The sequence below is a fragment of the Tachypleus tridentatus genome, chromosome 7, assembly GCF_004210375.1.
Source record: "Tachypleus tridentatus isolate NWPU-2018 chromosome 7, ASM421037v1, whole genome shotgun sequence".
Taxonomy (NCBI): Eukaryota; Metazoa; Arthropoda; class Merostomata; order Xiphosura; family Limulidae; genus Tachypleus; species Tachypleus tridentatus.
In genome coordinates, this window is record NC_134831.1 from 114,683,266 (window position 1) to 114,701,849 (window position 18,584).

An 18,584-nucleotide genomic window follows, 5' to 3' on the forward strand; every position below is an offset into this window, starting at 1 on the left:
AAGAATGTTTTAACTACGTCAGTACATTACAAAAATGTTTTAACTACGTTAGTACATTATAAGAATGTTTTAACTACGTTAGTACATTATAAGAATGTTGTAACTACATTAATACATTTTAAGAATGTTTTATCTACTTTAGTACATTTTAAGAGTATTTTAACTACGTTAGTAAATTATAAGAATGTTTAAACTACGTTTGTGCTTTATAAGAATGTTTTAACTACATTAGTATATTATAAGAATATTTTAACTACATTAGTAAATTATAAGAATGTTTTAACTACATTATTACATTATAAGAATATTTTAACCATATTAATACATTATAAGAATGTTTTAACTACGTTAGTACATTATAAGAATGTTTTTGAATATCTTATTTCATCGTTCAGTTATATTCTTCAAATTTCTCTTAACATGGGTGATAACACACAAGCATTAATTTTAACAGTGACAACACAAATGCGTTTGTTTGGTGTACGTTAATCACGGAATCCGATAAGTAATATGTCGTCAAGTTAAAAAAGATAAACGCTTTATTTGAAAGCTTTTGACAATTATCTGAGAAAAAGAAAACCAACAATTGTATAACAACATAACTTTAACCGCCAGAGGGCCTAAACATTGAGGAACGATCTACAAAACTCGTTTAGAGTTTCTTTTTCGTTGTCATCTAAATCTGTACTTAAAGCTGTTTAATTTTAAAGCTTTTTTCCATCAGATTATATAGAGAGCTGTTTATTATATGTAGAACACCCAAACATTAAGAGTTTATGAACAATTACCTGAAGAATACAGTTGTAGTAGTGTTGGAAAGCTTCCAAAAACACCAAGTGTGAGTATTGACTCCAATACTCGTCTTGAATGTGTGGAACACGTGAAATGAATTTTTGTGATTTATTGATTACTTATTACAAATACATTACATGTCACACAGAAATATAGAGGATCTACTGGATTTCAAACACAACATGTGACAATAAATTAACCGAAATAATATAAATAACAAGTTGAATCGTTAAAAGAAACATGGTTTATAACATTGTCCTGTGTAGTACTGAGGGTCGTAATATCTAAACCAGCTCATATCCGATACATCGTAAGTGAATGTGCTAGAGATGTTATATTTATACTAATTGTAGTCAAATATATAATATCTATAACACCTATAATTCCGAGTATTGTTGGTAACAAATATACATCTCTAGAAACTGTAATCCAGTGTAGTGTTGGTGATAAATATATATCTATAGAAACTATAATCCAGTGTAGTGTTGATGGTCAACATATATCTATAACAACTATAATCCAGTGTAGTGTTGATGATAAATATATATCTCTAGAAACTGTAATCCAGTGTAGTGTTGGTGATAAATATATATCTCTAGAAACTGTAATCCAGTGTAGTGTTGATGATAAATATATATATCTAGAAACTATAATCCAGTGTAGTGTTGGTGATAAATATATATCTATAGAAACTATAATCCAGTGTAGCGTTGGTGATAAATATATATCTCTAGAAACTGTAATCCAGTGTAGTGTTGCTGATAAATATATATCTCTAGAAACTGTAATCCAGTGTAGTGTTGGTGATAAATATACATCTATAGAAACTATAATCCAGTGTAGTGTTGGTGATAAATATATATCTCTAGAAACCGTAATCCAGTGTAGTGTTGGTCATAAATATATATCTCTAGAAACTGTAATCCAGTGTAGTGTTGATGATATATATATATCTATAATAACTATAATCCAACATTACATATATATCTATAATAACTATAATCCAAAACTACATATATATATCTATAATAACTATAATCCAGTGTAGTGTTGGTGATAAATATATATCTCTAGAAACCGTAATCCAGTGTAGTGTTGGTCATAAATATATATCTCTAGAAACTGTAATCCAGTGTAGTGTTGATGATATATATATATCTATAATAACTATAATCCAACATTACATATATATCTATAATAACTATAATCCAAAACTACATATATATATCTATAATAACTGTAATCCAGTGTAGTGTTGATGATAAATATATATCTCTAGAAACTGTAATCCAGTGTAGTGTTGATGATAAATATATATATCTAGAAACTATAATCCAGTGTAGTGTTGATGATAAATATATATCTCTAGAAACTGTAATCCAGTGTAGTGTTGGTGATAAATATATATCTCTAGAAACTGTAATCCAGTGTAGTGTTGGTGATAAATATGTATCTCTAGAAACTGTAATCCAGTGTAGTGTTGATGATAAATATATATCTCTAGAAACTGTAATCCAGTGTAGTGTTGATGATAAATATATATCTCTAGAAACTGTAATCCAGTGTAGTGTTGATGATAAATATATATCTCTAGAAACTGTAATCCAGTGTAGTGTTGATGATATATATATATCTATAATAACTATAATCCAACATTACATATATATCTATAATAACTGTAATCCAAAACTACATATATATATCTATAATAACTGTAATCCAAAACTACATATATATATCTATAATAACTATAATCCAACATTACATATATATATCTATAATAACTGTAATCCAGTGTAGTGTTGATAGTGGCTGTAATTCACGTGCATCGTACACTTGTTTATGTCTCAGTGTTCGTCTAACCATACTACTGTTTCTGTTGTTCTAAAATTGTAATCTGTCGGTTAAAGTTTGTGTCATCGTCTTACAAGCTCAACGAATAATGTCTACAACCGTAAATAAATAAAGCATGGAAGTTCGCTAGACAAAGGAACTTATCTTAGAAGTTTGGGACTTTAAACAGTCATCCATTAGAAAGATGACTGTTAGTGCTGTTGGCACATTCACATACTGTTTTAGAAAGAAACATCGAATGATAAACATCGCGAACAATCACAGAAAGCTGACACTTACAATGTATAAATTTGAATTGAACAAGTAGTTGTTTGGACGGGGTGATCAGTTCGTCACTTAACATCAGATGCATTTTTAACAGTTTCATAAAATTTTAGAGTGTGTGTTTTTCTTATAGCAAAGCCACATCGGGCTACCTGCTCAGCCCCCCGAGGGGAATCGAACCCCTGATTTTAGCGTTGTAAATTCGGAGACATACCGCTGTACTAGCGGGGGGCAAAATTTTAGACGGAGAACGTAATATATAAACGTAAGTAATTTACAAGAGCGTAAGTTATAAACGTAAGTAATTTATAAGAACGTAAGTTATAAAATGCTTTGAATATATTATCATAAACAAATCAAACATAATAATAATATATATATATATATAAACTCTAGTGTAAAACAAGCTAATGTACTTTCTACTATTTTCCTTATTTTAATAAAACTTTCAAAAGTGATTCGTCGGAAGTAACATAATCAAACTTGTTATGTTCTATATGTATGATTAGTAACATTCTATGTTCTCGGGTTATGTAAATCATCACTAACCTTTTTCTGGTCTTGGCATCCTGTTGTTAAGAGCTGAAAGCGACTGCTGGCTGATTGACTTCGAGGAAAATATTGACCGTCTATTCCTTTAGCTGTTAGCTTAGACATCTTGAGATCTATGGTGCATAGAACCAGGAATCAAACAGCTCAGAAGAGTTGTGTAACTACCGGAACTTTTTCAGTCGGCTGAGAGAAAATAAGTTTTATAAATGATAAGTGGAACGAAGCGCGTGATGCGTTAACCAGCCCTGATTGCAGGGACTTTGTTTTAATATTAAGAGAGAGTTTGGACAGCAGCTCCACCTCGCGGATGTTTTTAAAAGTTTGATACCTGCAGCTGCTAACGAACGATATCCAACTTTTCTGAAGTATGCACTTACATCATAGATGCACACGACTTGAATGATTATCTACATTTCACTGGTTGAGGACTGAAACCTCTGTTATTTAAACAAAAATACCAGCCATATTCAAACGAGTTAAGCTAACCGGTTTGGAAGATGTATAGTTGCTCAATATTGATATACACTAAACTTGGAAGGTGTGAAATAAGAAACTCTTTCAAATTTCTTTTACGATAAGGAAACGCTAAAACTAGAACAAAAACGACCCGGCATGCCCAAGTCGTTCAGGTGCTCGACTCTTAATTCGAGGGTCACGGGTTCGAATCCCCGTTATACGCGACATGCTTGCCCTTTCAGCCATGGGGGCGTTACAATGTTACGGTCAATACCACCATTCGTTGGTAAAAGAGTAGCCGAAGAGTTGACGGTGGGTAACGTTGACTACCTGTCTTCCTTCTAGTCTTACATTGCTAAATTAGGAAAGGCTGGCGCAGATAGTCCTCGTGTAGCTTTGCGCAAGGACCGGCATGGCCAGGTGGGTTAAGGCGTGTGACTCGTATTTAGAGGGTCGTGGGTTCGCATCACCGTCGCACCAAACATGCTCGCCTTTTCAGCCGTGGGGACGTTATACGTCACGGTCAATCCCACTATTCGTTGGTAAAAGAGTAGCCCAAGAGTTGGAGGTGGGTGGTGATGACTAGCTGCCTTTCCTCTACTCTTAGGCTGCTAAATTAGGGATCGCTAGTGCAGATAGCCCTCGAGTAGCTTTGCACGAAATTCATAAACAAACAAACTAAGACTGAAAATCTTCAATAGCAATGCTTAATCTATTCTTTTCAGCATGACAAATCAAAATGATTTTCTAAAGAAAAGGACAAAATCTCGTAAATGCTTTTTCGAGGAATCCGAGAACAAATAGCTTCAGATTAAAATCGTTTAATTAAGTTTCGGTCCCTTGCAAGCGGCTCGTTTAAAATGGATATAGGGCAATTAGCCTGTTTAAGTAGAAAATGTTTCACTGTAGTGCAGCCCCATCTTTAAGGTGACTGAAGAAGTTACAAATGAGAAATTTCAATATTAAAAAAAACAACAACAAACTTTTAAATAAGTTGTAGGTTTGAAGTCATACCATAAGTGTATACATAAACAACTGCCTCTTGGTTTTTTTTCATATTAAACCTATTTATCTGTTAACATGAAATAAAAAAAAATATGTGATGCTTTTATTACCTCGTTAATGTATAATTATTACAAGTTATTTCTACTTTTATGAGAAATGTTTTTTTTTATTTGAGAATATTAGTCAGGCGTGCCCTGATAATTATTATTATCTGAGTTGCATACCGGGAAGCCCAATGTTCGAGCCCGCTTTATTCTGCTCTAAAGTCTAAACTTTCAGTGTAGAAACTGTAGAACTGACAGCCTATCCTGCTATTCGTTAAAGAGCATCCATGCGAACGGCGGATACTACTAACTAGCTTGGCCGCCTCTTGTGCCTGAACTTTAGGGTCGCTGACATATCCCTTTATCCCAATAAGACAGAGTTCAGATAGAAAATGTGAAATATCTTTTGGGAACACTTTTGTTTATCGAAGCATATGCACTTTTCTTGTGAATAAGAAGCCAAAGTGTGAAGCTTAGAATATAAGGTTTGTGTCCTGTTACCGCAAACCTTAGGATTGGGGTGCTTTATATGAAAGGTAATTAAAGTTCACTATTTGTCAAATAATATTTCGAGGACTAGTAGGAGGTGACGTTGACTAGCTACCTTCCCCTTGTTGATCAGTTTAAATTTAAAGGCATCTAGAGCATATAGTCCTTGAATAGCCTTATAGAAATAACTAAAAACGACCAAATAAACAAAAATAAATAGTTGATAATATAACCTGTGTTCAAGATATCACAATTAATTTATGAATCCGTAAGCATTAAGAATGGGAAAGTGTAACTCAGAAGCATCATTACACAGGAACCTGGCAGTTTGCCAGACGATAGAAACGTTCGTGTGTAACCCTAGACATGTGTCAAATAGCTAGTAGCTCGGAGCACAATCGATTACAAGAAGATAGAATATGATTGGTTACTGTAAGACTGCACCATCCAAAACAACCGGGATCTGGGTTTACTTCTGAAAGGTATATAGTACAGACGAATTTTGAACAGTGTTATTCTGTTATCAAATAAATATTTTCCGATTCAATTTATACCAATCTTAAACCAAACTAACATGAAAAGACCTCGTGATTTCTTCAGGCGCTGAGCGAGTTTAAAGGTTCTTTAAAAAACATATTGAAATGATTCATCTTCATGGTGTAGCATCAGGTACAATATAATTGGGAATATTTCTGAAATAATACGTGAAACAAATACTCCGTATGGTGTTTTTTATTCGTACAAAACATACTAATCATTTAACCCTTGTTTGCATTAATTACCCATACCTTTTGTAACATCTGAATAAGCTACTAAACCTCTAATGATGTCCCATTACGTTGTTCTCAAGCTATGATAAATGTGGTTTGTAATGATTACCTGTTGTTTTATTTTGTTGTTATTAAGTTATTTAAATGTGGTTTGTAATGATTACCTGTTGTTTTATTTTGTTGTTATTAAGCTATGATAAATGTGGTTTGTAATGATTACCTGTTGTTTTATTTTGTTGTTATTAAGCTATGATAAATGTGGTTTGTAATGATTACCTGTTGTTTCATATTGTTGTTATTAAGCTATGATAAATGTGGTTTGTAATGATGACCTGTTGTTTTATTTTGTTGTTATTAAGCTATGATAAATGTAGTTTGTAATGGTTACCTGTTGTTTCATATTGTTGTTATTAAGCTATGATAAATGTGGCTTGTAATGATTCCCTGTTGTTTTATTTTGTTGTTATTAAGCTATGATAAATGTGGTTTGTAATGATTACCTGTTGTTTCATATTGTTGTTATTAAGCTATGATAAATGTGGTTTGTAATGATGACCTGTTGTTTTATTTTGTTGTTATTAAGCTATGATAAATGTGGTTTGTAATGATTACCTGTTGTTTTATTTTGTTGTTATTAAGCTATGATAAATGAGGTTTGTAATGATTACCTGTTGTTTTATTTTGTTGTTATTAAGTTATTTAAATGTGGTTTGTAATGATTACCTGTTGTTTTATTTTGTTGTTATTAAGCTATGATAAATGTGGTTTGTAATGATTACCTGTTGTTTTATTTTGTTGTTATTAAGCTATGATAAATGTGGTTTGTAATGATTACCTGTTGTTTCATATTGTTGTTATTAAGCTATGATAAATGTGGTTTGTAATGATGACCTGTTGTTTTATTTTGTTGTTATTAAGCTATGATAAATGTGGCTTGTAATGATTACCTGTTGTTTCATATTGTTGTTATTAAGCTATGATAAATGTGGTTTGTAATGATGACCTGTTGTTTTATTTTGTTGTTATTAAGCTATGATAAATGTGGTTTGTAATGATTACCTGTTGTTTCATATTGTTGTTATTAAGCTATGATAAATGTGGCTTGTAATGATTACCTGTTGTTTTATTTTGTTGTTATTAAGCTATGATAAATGTGGTTTGTAATGATTACCTGTTGTTTCATATTGTTGTTATTAAGCTATGATAAATGTGGCTTGTAATGATGACCTGTTGTTTTATTTTGTTGTTATTAAGCTATGATAAATGTGGTTTGTAATGATTACCTGTTGTTTCATATTGTTGTTATTAAGCTATGATAAATGTGGCTTGTAATGATTACCTGTTGTTTTATTTTGTTGTTATTAAGCTATGATAAATGTGGTTTGTAATGATTACCTGTTGTTTTATTTTGTTGTTATTAAGTTATTTAAATGTGGTTTGTAATGATTACCTGTTGTTTTATTTTGTTGTTATTAAGCTATGATAAATGTGGCTTGTAATGATTACCTGTTGTTTCATATTGTTGTTATTAAGCTATGATAAATGTGGCTTGTAATGATTACCTGTTGTTTCATATTGTTGTTATTAAGCTATGATAAATGTGGCTTGTAGTGATTACCTGTTGTTTTATTTTGTTGTTATTAAGCTATGATAAATGTGGTTTGTAATGATTACCTGTTGTTTTATTTTGTTGTTATTAAGCTATGATAAATGTGGTTTGTAATGATTACCTGTTGTTTTATTTTGTTGTTATTAAGCTATGATAAATGTGGCTTGTAATGATGACCTGTTGTTTTATTTTCTTGTTATTAAGCTATGATAAATGTGGTGGGTAATGATTACCTGTTGTTTTATTTTGTTGTTATTAAGCTATGATAAATGTGGCTTGTAATGATTACCTGTTGTTTCATATTGTTGTTATTAAGCTATGATAAATGTGGTTTGTAATGATTACCTGTTGTTTTATTTTGTTGTTATTAAGCTATGATAAATGTGGTTTGTAATGATTACCTGTTGTTTTATTTTGTTGTTATTAAGCTATGATAAATGTGGTTTGTAATGATTACCTGTTGTTTTATTTTGTTGTTATTAAGCTATGATAAATGTGGTTTGTAATGATGACCTGTTGTTTTATTTTGTTGTTATTAAGCTATGATAAATGTGGTTTGTAATGATTACCTGTTGTTTTATTTTGTTGTTATTAAGCTATGATAAATGTGGTTTGTAATGATGACCTGTTGTTTTATTTTGTTGTTATTAAGCTATGATAAATGTGGCTTGTAATGATTACCTGCTGTTTCATATTGTTGTTATTAAGCTATGATAAATGTGGCTTGTAGTGATTACCTGTTGTTTTATTTTGTTGTTATTAAGCTATGATAAATGTGGTTTGTAATGATGACCTGTTGTTTTATTTTGTTGTTATTAAGCTATGATAAATGTGGTTTGTAATGATTACCTGTTGTTTTATTTTGTTGTTATTAAGCTATGATAAATGTGGTTTGTAATGATGACCTGTTGTTTTATTTTGTTGTTATTAAGCTATGATAAATGTGGCTTGTAATGATTACCTGTTGTTTCATATTGTTGTTATTAAGCTATGATAAATGTGGTTTGTAATGATTACCTGTTGTTTTATTTTGTTGTTATTAAGCTATGATAAATGTGGTTTGTAATGATTACCTGTTGTTTTATTTTGTTGTTATTAAGCTATGATAAATGTGGTTTGTAATGATTACCTGTTGTTTTATTTTGTTGTTATTAAGCTATGATAAATGTGGTTTGTAATGATGACCTGTTGTTTTATTTTGTTGTTATTAAGCTATGATAAATGTGGTTTGTAATGATTACCTGTTGTTTTATTTTGTTGTTATTAAGCTATGATAAATGTGGTTTGTAATGATGACCTGTTGTTTTATTTTGTTGTTATTAAGCTATGATAAATGTGGCTTGTAATGATTACCTGTTGTTTCATATTGTTGTTATTAAGCTATGATAAATGTGGCTTGTAGTGATTACCTGTTGTTTTATTTTGTTGTTATTAAGCTATGATAAATGTGGTTTGTAATGATGACCTGTTGTTTTATTTTGTTGTTATTAAGCTATGATAAATGTGGTTTGTAATGATTACCTGTTGTTTTATTTTGTTGTTATTAAGCTATGATAAATGTGGTTTGTAATGATGACCTGTTGTTTTATTTTGTTGTTATTAAGCTATGATAAATGTGGCTTGTAATGATTACCTGTTGTTTCATATTGTTGTTATTAAGCTATGATAAATGTGGCTTGTAATGATTACCTGTTGTTTCATATTGTTGTTATTAAGCTATGATAAATGTGGCTTGTAGTGATTACCTGTTGTTTTATTTTGTTGTTATTAAGCTATGATAAATGTGGTTTATAATGATTACCTGTTGTTTTATTTTGTTGTTATTAAGCTATGATAAATGTGGTTTGTAATGATTACCTGTTGTTTTATTTTGTTGTTATTAAGCTATGATAAATGTGGTTTGTAATGATTACCTGTTGTTTTATTTTGTTTTGTTGTTATTAAGCTATGATAAATGTGGTTTGTAATGATTACCTGTTGTTTTATTTTATTGTTATGAAGCTATGATAAATGTGGTTTGTTATTATCATCTGGTGTTTCATTACATAGTTCTCAGACTGTCATAAATATGGTTTGTAAAGCTACTCCGTTGTATTGTCTAAATCAGATTTTAATAGAAAAAGTGTCAAAGACTGTTCTAATGTATTTCAATTTTTCTTTTAGTGTAAGATAAGTACTTATATAATAAGTATCGTAAGCATTTGTATATTTTAAATATTTTATACATATATCTATTAATAATTATAATTATATTCATATTAATTATTATTATAATCATATGCATATTAATTAGTTATTATAATTATATGCATATTCATAATAAAATATTTGTATATTAAGTATTGTTGGTACGCGTAATGTGAGAATCAAATATTACATGAAAGAATAATTTCATTAGGACTATACAACAGTGAAATCAGGGTTCGATTCCCCTCGGTGGGCTCAGCAGATAGCCCGATGTGGCTTTGCTATAAGAAAACACACATAAACATAGGGCCGGCAAGCCAGGTGGGTTACGGCGTTCGACTCGTAATCTGAGGATCGCGGGTTCAAATCCCCGTCACATCAAACACGATCGACCTTTTAGCCGTGGGTGTGTTATTATTCCACGGTCAATTCCACCATTCGTTGGTAAAATAGTAGCCCAAGAGTTGGCGTTGGGTGGTGATGACTAGCTGCCTTCCCTCTAGTCTTACACTGCTAAATTAGGGACGGCTAGCGCAGATAGCCCTTGGAATAGCTTTGCGCAAAATTCAAAACAAACCACACACACTCATTAGGAATGAAACTTTTGATATTCACCAGGCTAGAACTAATACGGCATTCAAAACCAGGAAAGTTAATTTAGATTATAATAACAATTAACTCTGAACTTTTAAAGTACAATTAAAAATCCACATTAAATATGATTAAGGTTAGTTTCGTACTCGTAGTGTTGTCTATCTTTATTGTATCGAAACTGTTTCTGGAATCAAATCAGTGATAGATATTGTGAGACCTTACAAGCCGCGCCCTCTATCATATCTTTTCAGCGAGCAGAAATAAAATAAACACGAAAAAGTAAGTTAATAAAAATAAAAGATATTGTCCCCGTTGGTAAATCTACAGATTTACAACGCTAAAATCAGGGGTCCGATTCCCTTTGGTGGACACAGCAGATAACCCGATGTGGCTTTGCTGTAAAAAAGAAAAAAAAAACCACACAAATAAAACATAATTTTCCTTCTATACATATTCGTTGTAGGCCTGGTAATTAGTTTGGCGAATATCACGTTACAGTAAATATAATTTTATATTCCAAAGTATACCATGGTTTACTTTTTATTGTTTAGTTATTTATATTATGTTTGTTTGAATATACTGTCTGTCTAATTCTTTGAAATATTGTCATTTGGTGGACCGACGGTCTTATAATACTAAAATCCGGGATGTGATTCCTCTGTAGCGAACAAAGTATAAATAGAAAATTGTATAGCTTTGCATTAAGAAAACAACATTACAATATTTCAGTAATACAAATCCCTTCTTTAAGTAATCAATATTAAAACTTCTTGTAAGAAATAAACAATAGGTGAGGAACAGTAAAGACGTTTTATTTTTTGTAAGTTTTTTCAACTTTCGACAGGTCGTTTGCCACAGATGCTTGCATCAGTACGTAGCGCGTCTTCATGTAACCATGGCGCTCATACGGCCACGTGCCGTTTATATAATAACTTTGAGACTGGTGTATAGCGGTAAATATGTTATTATATTCTACAAGCAATAAATGACTGAAGAAACGTGCAGATGTCTAACATCTTGGTGGTATTTACGTTCTGAATATCCTTGTATGATTTGAGTTTTGAATATCTTTGTATGATTTACGTTCTTAATATCCTTGTATGATTTAATTTCTGAATGTTCTTGCACGATTTAATTTTGCTATAGTCTTGAACCTTCATGCGGATAAGATCATATCAAACGTTCTGTTTTTAATTTTAGGCTTAAATCAACTAAAACGCGGTTTAATCAACAGAACCGCGAGGTAGAAATAACAAAAGTACTACAGTTTTTGTAACCATATTAATTTTAGAGTTTCGACATTTTCTGGTTAAAGAAGCCTCAAACAAGCTTAAATTAGTGCCGTTATCAAATAACGTTATTCAAAACTGAATTGGTGATTTGAGGCCGGACATTTTGGACGAAGTTATCGCAGATATCAGGGATAGTACCTTGAAAATCTCTCTCCAATTGGACGAAACAACTGATGTTGCAACTTGCAGTCAACTTATCGCACTAGTGAGGTATGACCATGATGGTGCCATCATGGAAGATTTCCTGTTCTGTGAAGATCTGAAAACAACCACAAAATGGAAAGATGTCTTCCAGTGTGTGAAGGAATTCTTTGTTAAATATGATTTAGATATCCAAATTATTGGTTCTGTGTGTACCGACGGTGCCCCTGCGATGTTAGGAAATAAATCAGGAGTTTTTGCACTGATGAAACAAGAGATTCCGCACTTGCAAGGTACTCAGTGTTTGTTTTTTTTTCATCGACATGCTTTGACATCAAAAACATTGCCTCCAAAGTTGAAAAAGGTCCTTGATGCTTCTGTGAAGACCATCAACTGGATTAGGGGTCACGCTCTGAACCACCGTTTCTTCAAGTCGCTTTGTGAAGATTTTAGAAGTGAGCATTCAGTTTTGCTTTTCCACACAGAAGTCCGCAGGCTGTCACGTGGGAGAGCTTTAACGCGATTCTTTAAACTGCAAGAAGAAGTCCAAACTTTTCTGAAGGAACGTGACTATGATCTGCCCGAAGAAATAGAATCACAAGAATTCAACCAAATGCTAGCCTATTTGAGTGATATTTTCACTCGTATTAATGACCTGAGTGTATATCTTCAAGGGAAAAACATAAACATATTGAGATGGTGCGAAAAGTTAAATGCTTTCAAAGAAAAGTTACATCTTTGGTGTCGACGAGTTAAAAGAGGAAATCTTTCAAATTTTTCATCACTTGAAGAAATGGTAGATGAGGATGAGTCCCTAATTCCATGTGTGTGTGAAGAAATTGTGGATCACTTGGAAATACTATCAAAGTAATTTAATGGATATTTTGAAGGAGAACTGTAAACTTCTAAAGAATAGATTATGAATCCATACTCTTTTAATTTGTATAATATGTCGGATGATGAAGAACTGAAGGAAGATCTTATTGAACTGTGCACAAATCGAGTTCTTGAAATGCAGTTTGAAAGCAAAACTTTGGAACAATATTGGTGTTCGGCAATGGACATGTTTCCAAGACTGTGTAAAAGCACTAAATGTGCTCATCCCATTCGCGACAACATACTTATGCGAGTTTGGATTTTGTGCCCTTTTGTCAATCAAGACAAAATCTAGAAATTGCTTGAGTGCATAGGCAGACTTGCGGATTTCTATCAACAACAAAGTGCCACACTTTGAAAAACTAGTAAGAAATAAACAGGAACAAAAGAGTCATTAAATTTAAATTGGTTTATGAACATTTGAACATTTCAAATTCAAAGAAGTTTCATTTCATGCATGGATGAAAATTTATTTTTTGTAGGCCATGTAGGGTTTGTGCAACTTTTAGTTTGTTGTAATATTTTTTCTTTTCCAAATGTTTCGTTTTCGTTTATATATCATTAAAAACTAATTATAAACATTTGTTTTGGCCACCTTCACCTTTATTCTTAAATAAATAATTACTGTGAGGGATGCGAGAACATATTAAAATTTTTTAGGGGTGCAGGGCGTAAAAATGGTTGGGAACCACTGACATAGCTCATATCCGCTTCCTGCGGAAACTTCCAGGTGCTCGTATGCACGTATTTGTATGCAGCATGTAATGTGTTTTTTTCCAATAAAGGAGCAAAATGTAGATAGAATAGATGTGAGGAGCAAGCTATATTTTTGTGTTTTCGGTAAGCAATCCAGGACAAGAATCTGTAGGATGCATTTCTACAGAAGTTTTGTTAGAAATAAGTTTACAACTCTTAAAATCTGTTGAATTATTTCCTCAAACCATGATGGTAAGCTTCAACCAATCATTATCGAGGGTTTAAACTTTGTTTCTTCATTTAACATGTCTTCCATTTTGTAGACATAACCAGATCTGTTTACAATAGCGATAGATGTACCTTTATCTGTTTGGATAACAGCGTTTCACTTACTTCCAACTTCTTTTAAGACAGAAAACTCAACCTGTGTGATAGAAGAACGTTCTTTTAAAGAGTTAAAGTTATAGAAGGAAGACAGTGTAGTATCTTAAAACTTAGTTTTCATAAAGCATTTTATAGTTGTGATATTATCTTTGTTAAAAACTATGAAAGGATTTCATGGAATATTCAAATGGAATAAAGTTGTTTGAGAAACATTTTGGTTGTGTTCAAATCTGGCGGTGGTTTTCAGATTCAAATTTTCAACCAGATTAGTGAGATGATGAAAACAGATCCACTGAATTTCCTTCCAACGTTCAAGAGGGCTGCTGTATGCTGGCGAGTTAGTTAGTTAGCTGGCTAGTTAATTGGTTGGTGAGTAAATCAGCTGGTTAGTTAATTGGTTGGTTACTTAGTAAGCTGGCTAATTAATTGGTTGGTTACTTATTCAGCTAATTGGTTGGCTAGCGTTAAAGTCTCAACAAAAATTAAACGCAGGTAATGGACTTTGAGGTGATTCCAAAAACACCTGTATTATAGATGTTCCTTGATATTACTGTGTTTATTGAGGCTGTACACAATGGAACAAGAAGACATTATTACATAACCGTTTTATACCAAACACCAACCAACAAGAAATCCTTTATTAAGTTCAGTTAAACTAATTAGTGAAATATTTGTTATAATTCTGTTATCCTGTAATATTAAAAAAGTAATTATCTTACTTTAACTTTTTAGTTTGATTTATGAATTGTTCGTCTGTTGTTGTTTTTAATTTCGCGCAAAGCTACACGAGGGCTATCTGCGCTAGCCGTCTCTAATTTAGCAGTGTAAGACTAGAGGGAAGACAGCTAGTCATCACCATCCACCGCCAACTCTTGGACTACTCTTTTATCAACGAATAGTGGTATTGACCGTCACATTATAATGCCCCCACGACTGAAAGGGCGAGTATGTTTGGTGAAACGGGGATTCGAACCTGCGACCCTTAAATTACGAGTCGAGTGCCTTAGCCAACTGACCATGCTAGGTCTTTTGTAAATTGAAATACGACCTTTGTCCTTTATTCAGACCTATTTTCCCTCTAAACGCGATTTTTTTTTTCATCTTGCAAAATTTATAATTTACAAAATAGAATAGCCACGTTAATGAGATGTAAACAGACAAAAATTCCGCTTGAAAGTAACGATAACCTTATCTGAGCGATACGAATCAAAACAGCAACAGACATTTGGAAGCCTCATTTCCGAATTACAACGCCATCTGATATACGACCGGGATCTTTCTTTCATTAATCACAAATAACCAGTGTAGAGGTTGAACAAAGTAAAAGGTATCTGATGTATCATAAATGTGGTGTGTATGTATATATATTTATAATAAAAACAACAACATTGTCAGGAGCAACACTTACGAAGAAGTAAAACATCTGAACTCGTTGTTTATGAAGGGTTGGGTGTGACCTAGTAGTTAAAGTGCTAAATATGTGAAATTAGGAATTGACGATTCTCATTCATATTACTGGAAAAAAAAAAAAAAAACATTTTGTACTTTACGGCTATTGGTGCAACATACACGTGATGGTCAAATCAAACTAATCAATCACATAAAAATAGCCCAAGAGTTGGCTCTGGGTGCTGTTAAGTAGCAGCCTTTCTTCTAACCTGTCAATTCAAAATCAGGAACAGCTATGTGCAGGCAGCTAATAGTTTATATAAATTATTAATACAAACAACAATTTACTGACATCTTGAGAAATATTTCTTCCCTAAAATACTTCAGATAAACATTCACAACGAATAAGTTTCTATGTACAGTGCCACCTTTTCCATTTTTCTCTTCAGCATGTATGTTTTCAATGTCGACCACTAGATGTCACACCTACCTTCCAAATCATTACATTTTCTACAATTGAGGTGGCGAGGCTTAAGTTGGTATCATGCCTTAGTAATACTGAAGCTCTGGTTTATCTAGTTTCAGATTTTCTACCAAGTAACCACAAAACTGCAACATGATAACTTATCAGTTTATCGCTAATACTTTACTCACGTTTCTGTCTTATCTGACAACATATTCATTTTTGTTGCACACTTATAGCCCCAAAATGTAGAACAAAGTTTTCAGGCAAGGGGATGCGAACTTGGAACCTTCATATAATAAATTAAGGCTATTAATTATGAATCTTAACCTGTACAATCGTAAAATTATTTACCCTGAAAGCTCCATAATTAACGTGTAATAAATAATAAAAGTTTACGCATCATTTGTTTAAATAAATATTGAGTCTCAAGCAGAAGAGACAGCCTTCTTCTCAGGATCAGTTAATTACTGTAATTCGTGTAGACATCTAAACTGTCAGAGGTGTAGTTAAGCTATGAGAATACCGGAGCATATCGTCATGTTTTGGATTCTTCCAAACACTCACGTAAAAATTGAATTTATAGTTTGAAACCTGAGTTTGCCCTCTACATCTGGCTGTGGTATACCTAGACGGCCTGTTTACTCTCATTATATCTGTTTATGGCATACACAGCTGTTTGCCATCGTAAAACCTGTTTATGGTGTGCATAGACAGCCTGTTTGTCCTCGTTAGATGTTTGTGATGCACACATAAGTGATAACAACGTGAAACCAATACCAATAACCACTAAAATAATAATGTATTCTAGTATATTTTTGTTGTTAACCAAGAAAATACACAATTGACTATCTGTGCTTATCACGGGTATCAAAATCCAGTTTTTAACAATGTAAACACGTAGACTTAGTGCTTAGTCACTTGAGGGGGGTGACAAAGTAGTCATTTATTGTTAAGAAGATAAATTTTCTTTTTCTAGTATGTTTTTTTTTTACAATATTCGGATTTGTTTTTGTTTCATTTCACAACAATATAGTTACCCCAAAGTGGGTAGGACATAAGGATATAACCACATGATTGGTATGTCAAGATTTTAAGAGATCCTGGGTTCGAGATATGATGTTCCTCAGCCTGTTCTCACTTTCAGCTGGGGGCACAATATAAAAGTAACGGTCAGCCACATTATTTGGTTCAAAGATCTGCTCCAATCCTTTGTGATAACGGGTGGTGTTGAGTAGTTGCCTTGCCTTTGGTTGATAATTTAAAACTAGGGAGATCGGAAAACTCCGTTTGAAATTCATTCTATATTAATATTTGTATAGAAGTAATTGTAATGTATTAACTTACGTAAATCAGAATATATTGTATCACAAGGAGGAACAAATGTTTTTAATATTAAAGATATGTATTAGTCAGTTTTAGGGCTGTCGTGATGTGCAAAACAAAGTTCAAGAAACATTAGTAACCTAGTTTACATAAGAAAATCTATTTTGATCTTTCTCTCTCTCTCCATGAAATATGGCCCAGCATGATCAGGTGACTAGAGCACTTAACTCCTGATCTGAGGGTTACAGGTTTGAATCCCAGTCACACCAAACATGCTCGCTTTCAGCCATGGAGGCTTTATAATGTGATGGTTAATTCCACTATTCATTGGTAAAGGAGTAACCCAAAAGTTGGCAGTGAGTAGTGATAACTAGCTGCCTTCACTCTAGTCTTACACTGCTAATTAGGGAGGGCTAACACAGATAGTCACTATGTGCCTTTGAACAAAATTAAAAAAAACAAAAAAACATTAAATATATCTAATAATCATCTGCAAGTCCGAGTGTTCTTGTCTAGCTGAGAGTAAAAAACCTTTCTTCCAGCTTTGTGTTTTAACACTTAAATTTCATAAACATTAATAAAACCATCAGAACATCAGTCAACCTCGAAGTATTCATTTCTGACACATTTAACAAAAATGTAACCAGTTGAGTAGAAAAGAAATTCCAAATATTATTTAATTTTTGGTTTCAATAATCAATATTGCTTTTAGGTAAATATTTTGGTTTTTAATAAAGCGTTGTTTCTTTTTAATACATGTTGTAAGACAAGTCTTTATTAACATAAGTATTTCTTGTGACTAACAGCTGTATGTCTTTATTGTATTAACATAAGTATTTCTTGTATGAAGATGAATCACTCTTCTTCCTCGACTTTCTTCTTCCCAAAAGCCCATTCTGGTCGTTCAGACTGTGAGAAACAAAGACGACAAAAACTATCAGAGTTTGTAGTGATCTTTTATGTCGGTAACAAAAAGTACTGTTCAGACTGAACTACTGAAGAAACAAAAAACTGTTTATCGAAGTTTAATATTCATGTACAACTAATGTGTTTTAAAACCAATTAAAAACTATTATAATATTTGTTATTATTAAGACAAAGAGAAAATGTTAAATTGTATTATCCTTTCTTACACTTGAGACAATTTCATTTTAAGAACAACAAAGCCAATTATCATTTTAAAAATAACTAAGACTAGATGCTGGAGATATTACTTATTTCCGATTCAAAATAAGAGATACAGTAAGACAAAGGAAAGATAAACAGGCCTTTATCTTTACTATAAACATTGACAACAAAGAACGACATTGAAACAAGAGTCGTTCTCACAGAATAAAACAAACACACACATTTCACTTGTTTAGAACTATGAATGATCATATAAAAAGGTTTAGCAGCTTT

The 18,584-nt window shown here is 32.2% G+C and overlaps 1 protein-coding gene and 1 pseudogene across 11 annotated transcripts in view; both read right to left on the reverse strand.

Moving 5' to 3' along the window:
* The window catches only part of LOC143256435 (sodium- and chloride-dependent glycine transporter 1-like), a 92,664-nt pseudogene extending 88,979 nt beyond the window's left edge, over window positions 1-3,685 (reverse strand). The window contains exon 1 of the transcript XR_013031354.1: window positions 3,460-3,685. The product of XR_013031354.1 is annotated as a sodium- and chloride-dependent glycine transporter 1-like (transcript). The remainder of the gene's footprint in view (window positions 1-3,459) is intronic.
* A 14,204-nt stretch (window positions 3,686-17,889) lies between these two features.
* LOC143257922 (troponin I-like) overlaps window positions 17,890-18,584 on the reverse strand; it is a 44,090-nt gene continuing 43,395 nt past the window's right edge. For all 10 annotated transcript variants that reach the window (XR_013032017.1, XR_013032016.1, XR_013032019.1 and 7 more), the window contains one exon: window positions 17,890-18,092. Coding sequence is in view for 6 of the 10 variants with exons in the window: in XM_076516971.1 (XP_076373086.1) it covers window positions 18,039-18,092 (54 nt within the window). In the remaining 4 variants the exon portion in view is untranslated. The remainder of the gene's footprint in view (window positions 18,093-18,584) is intronic.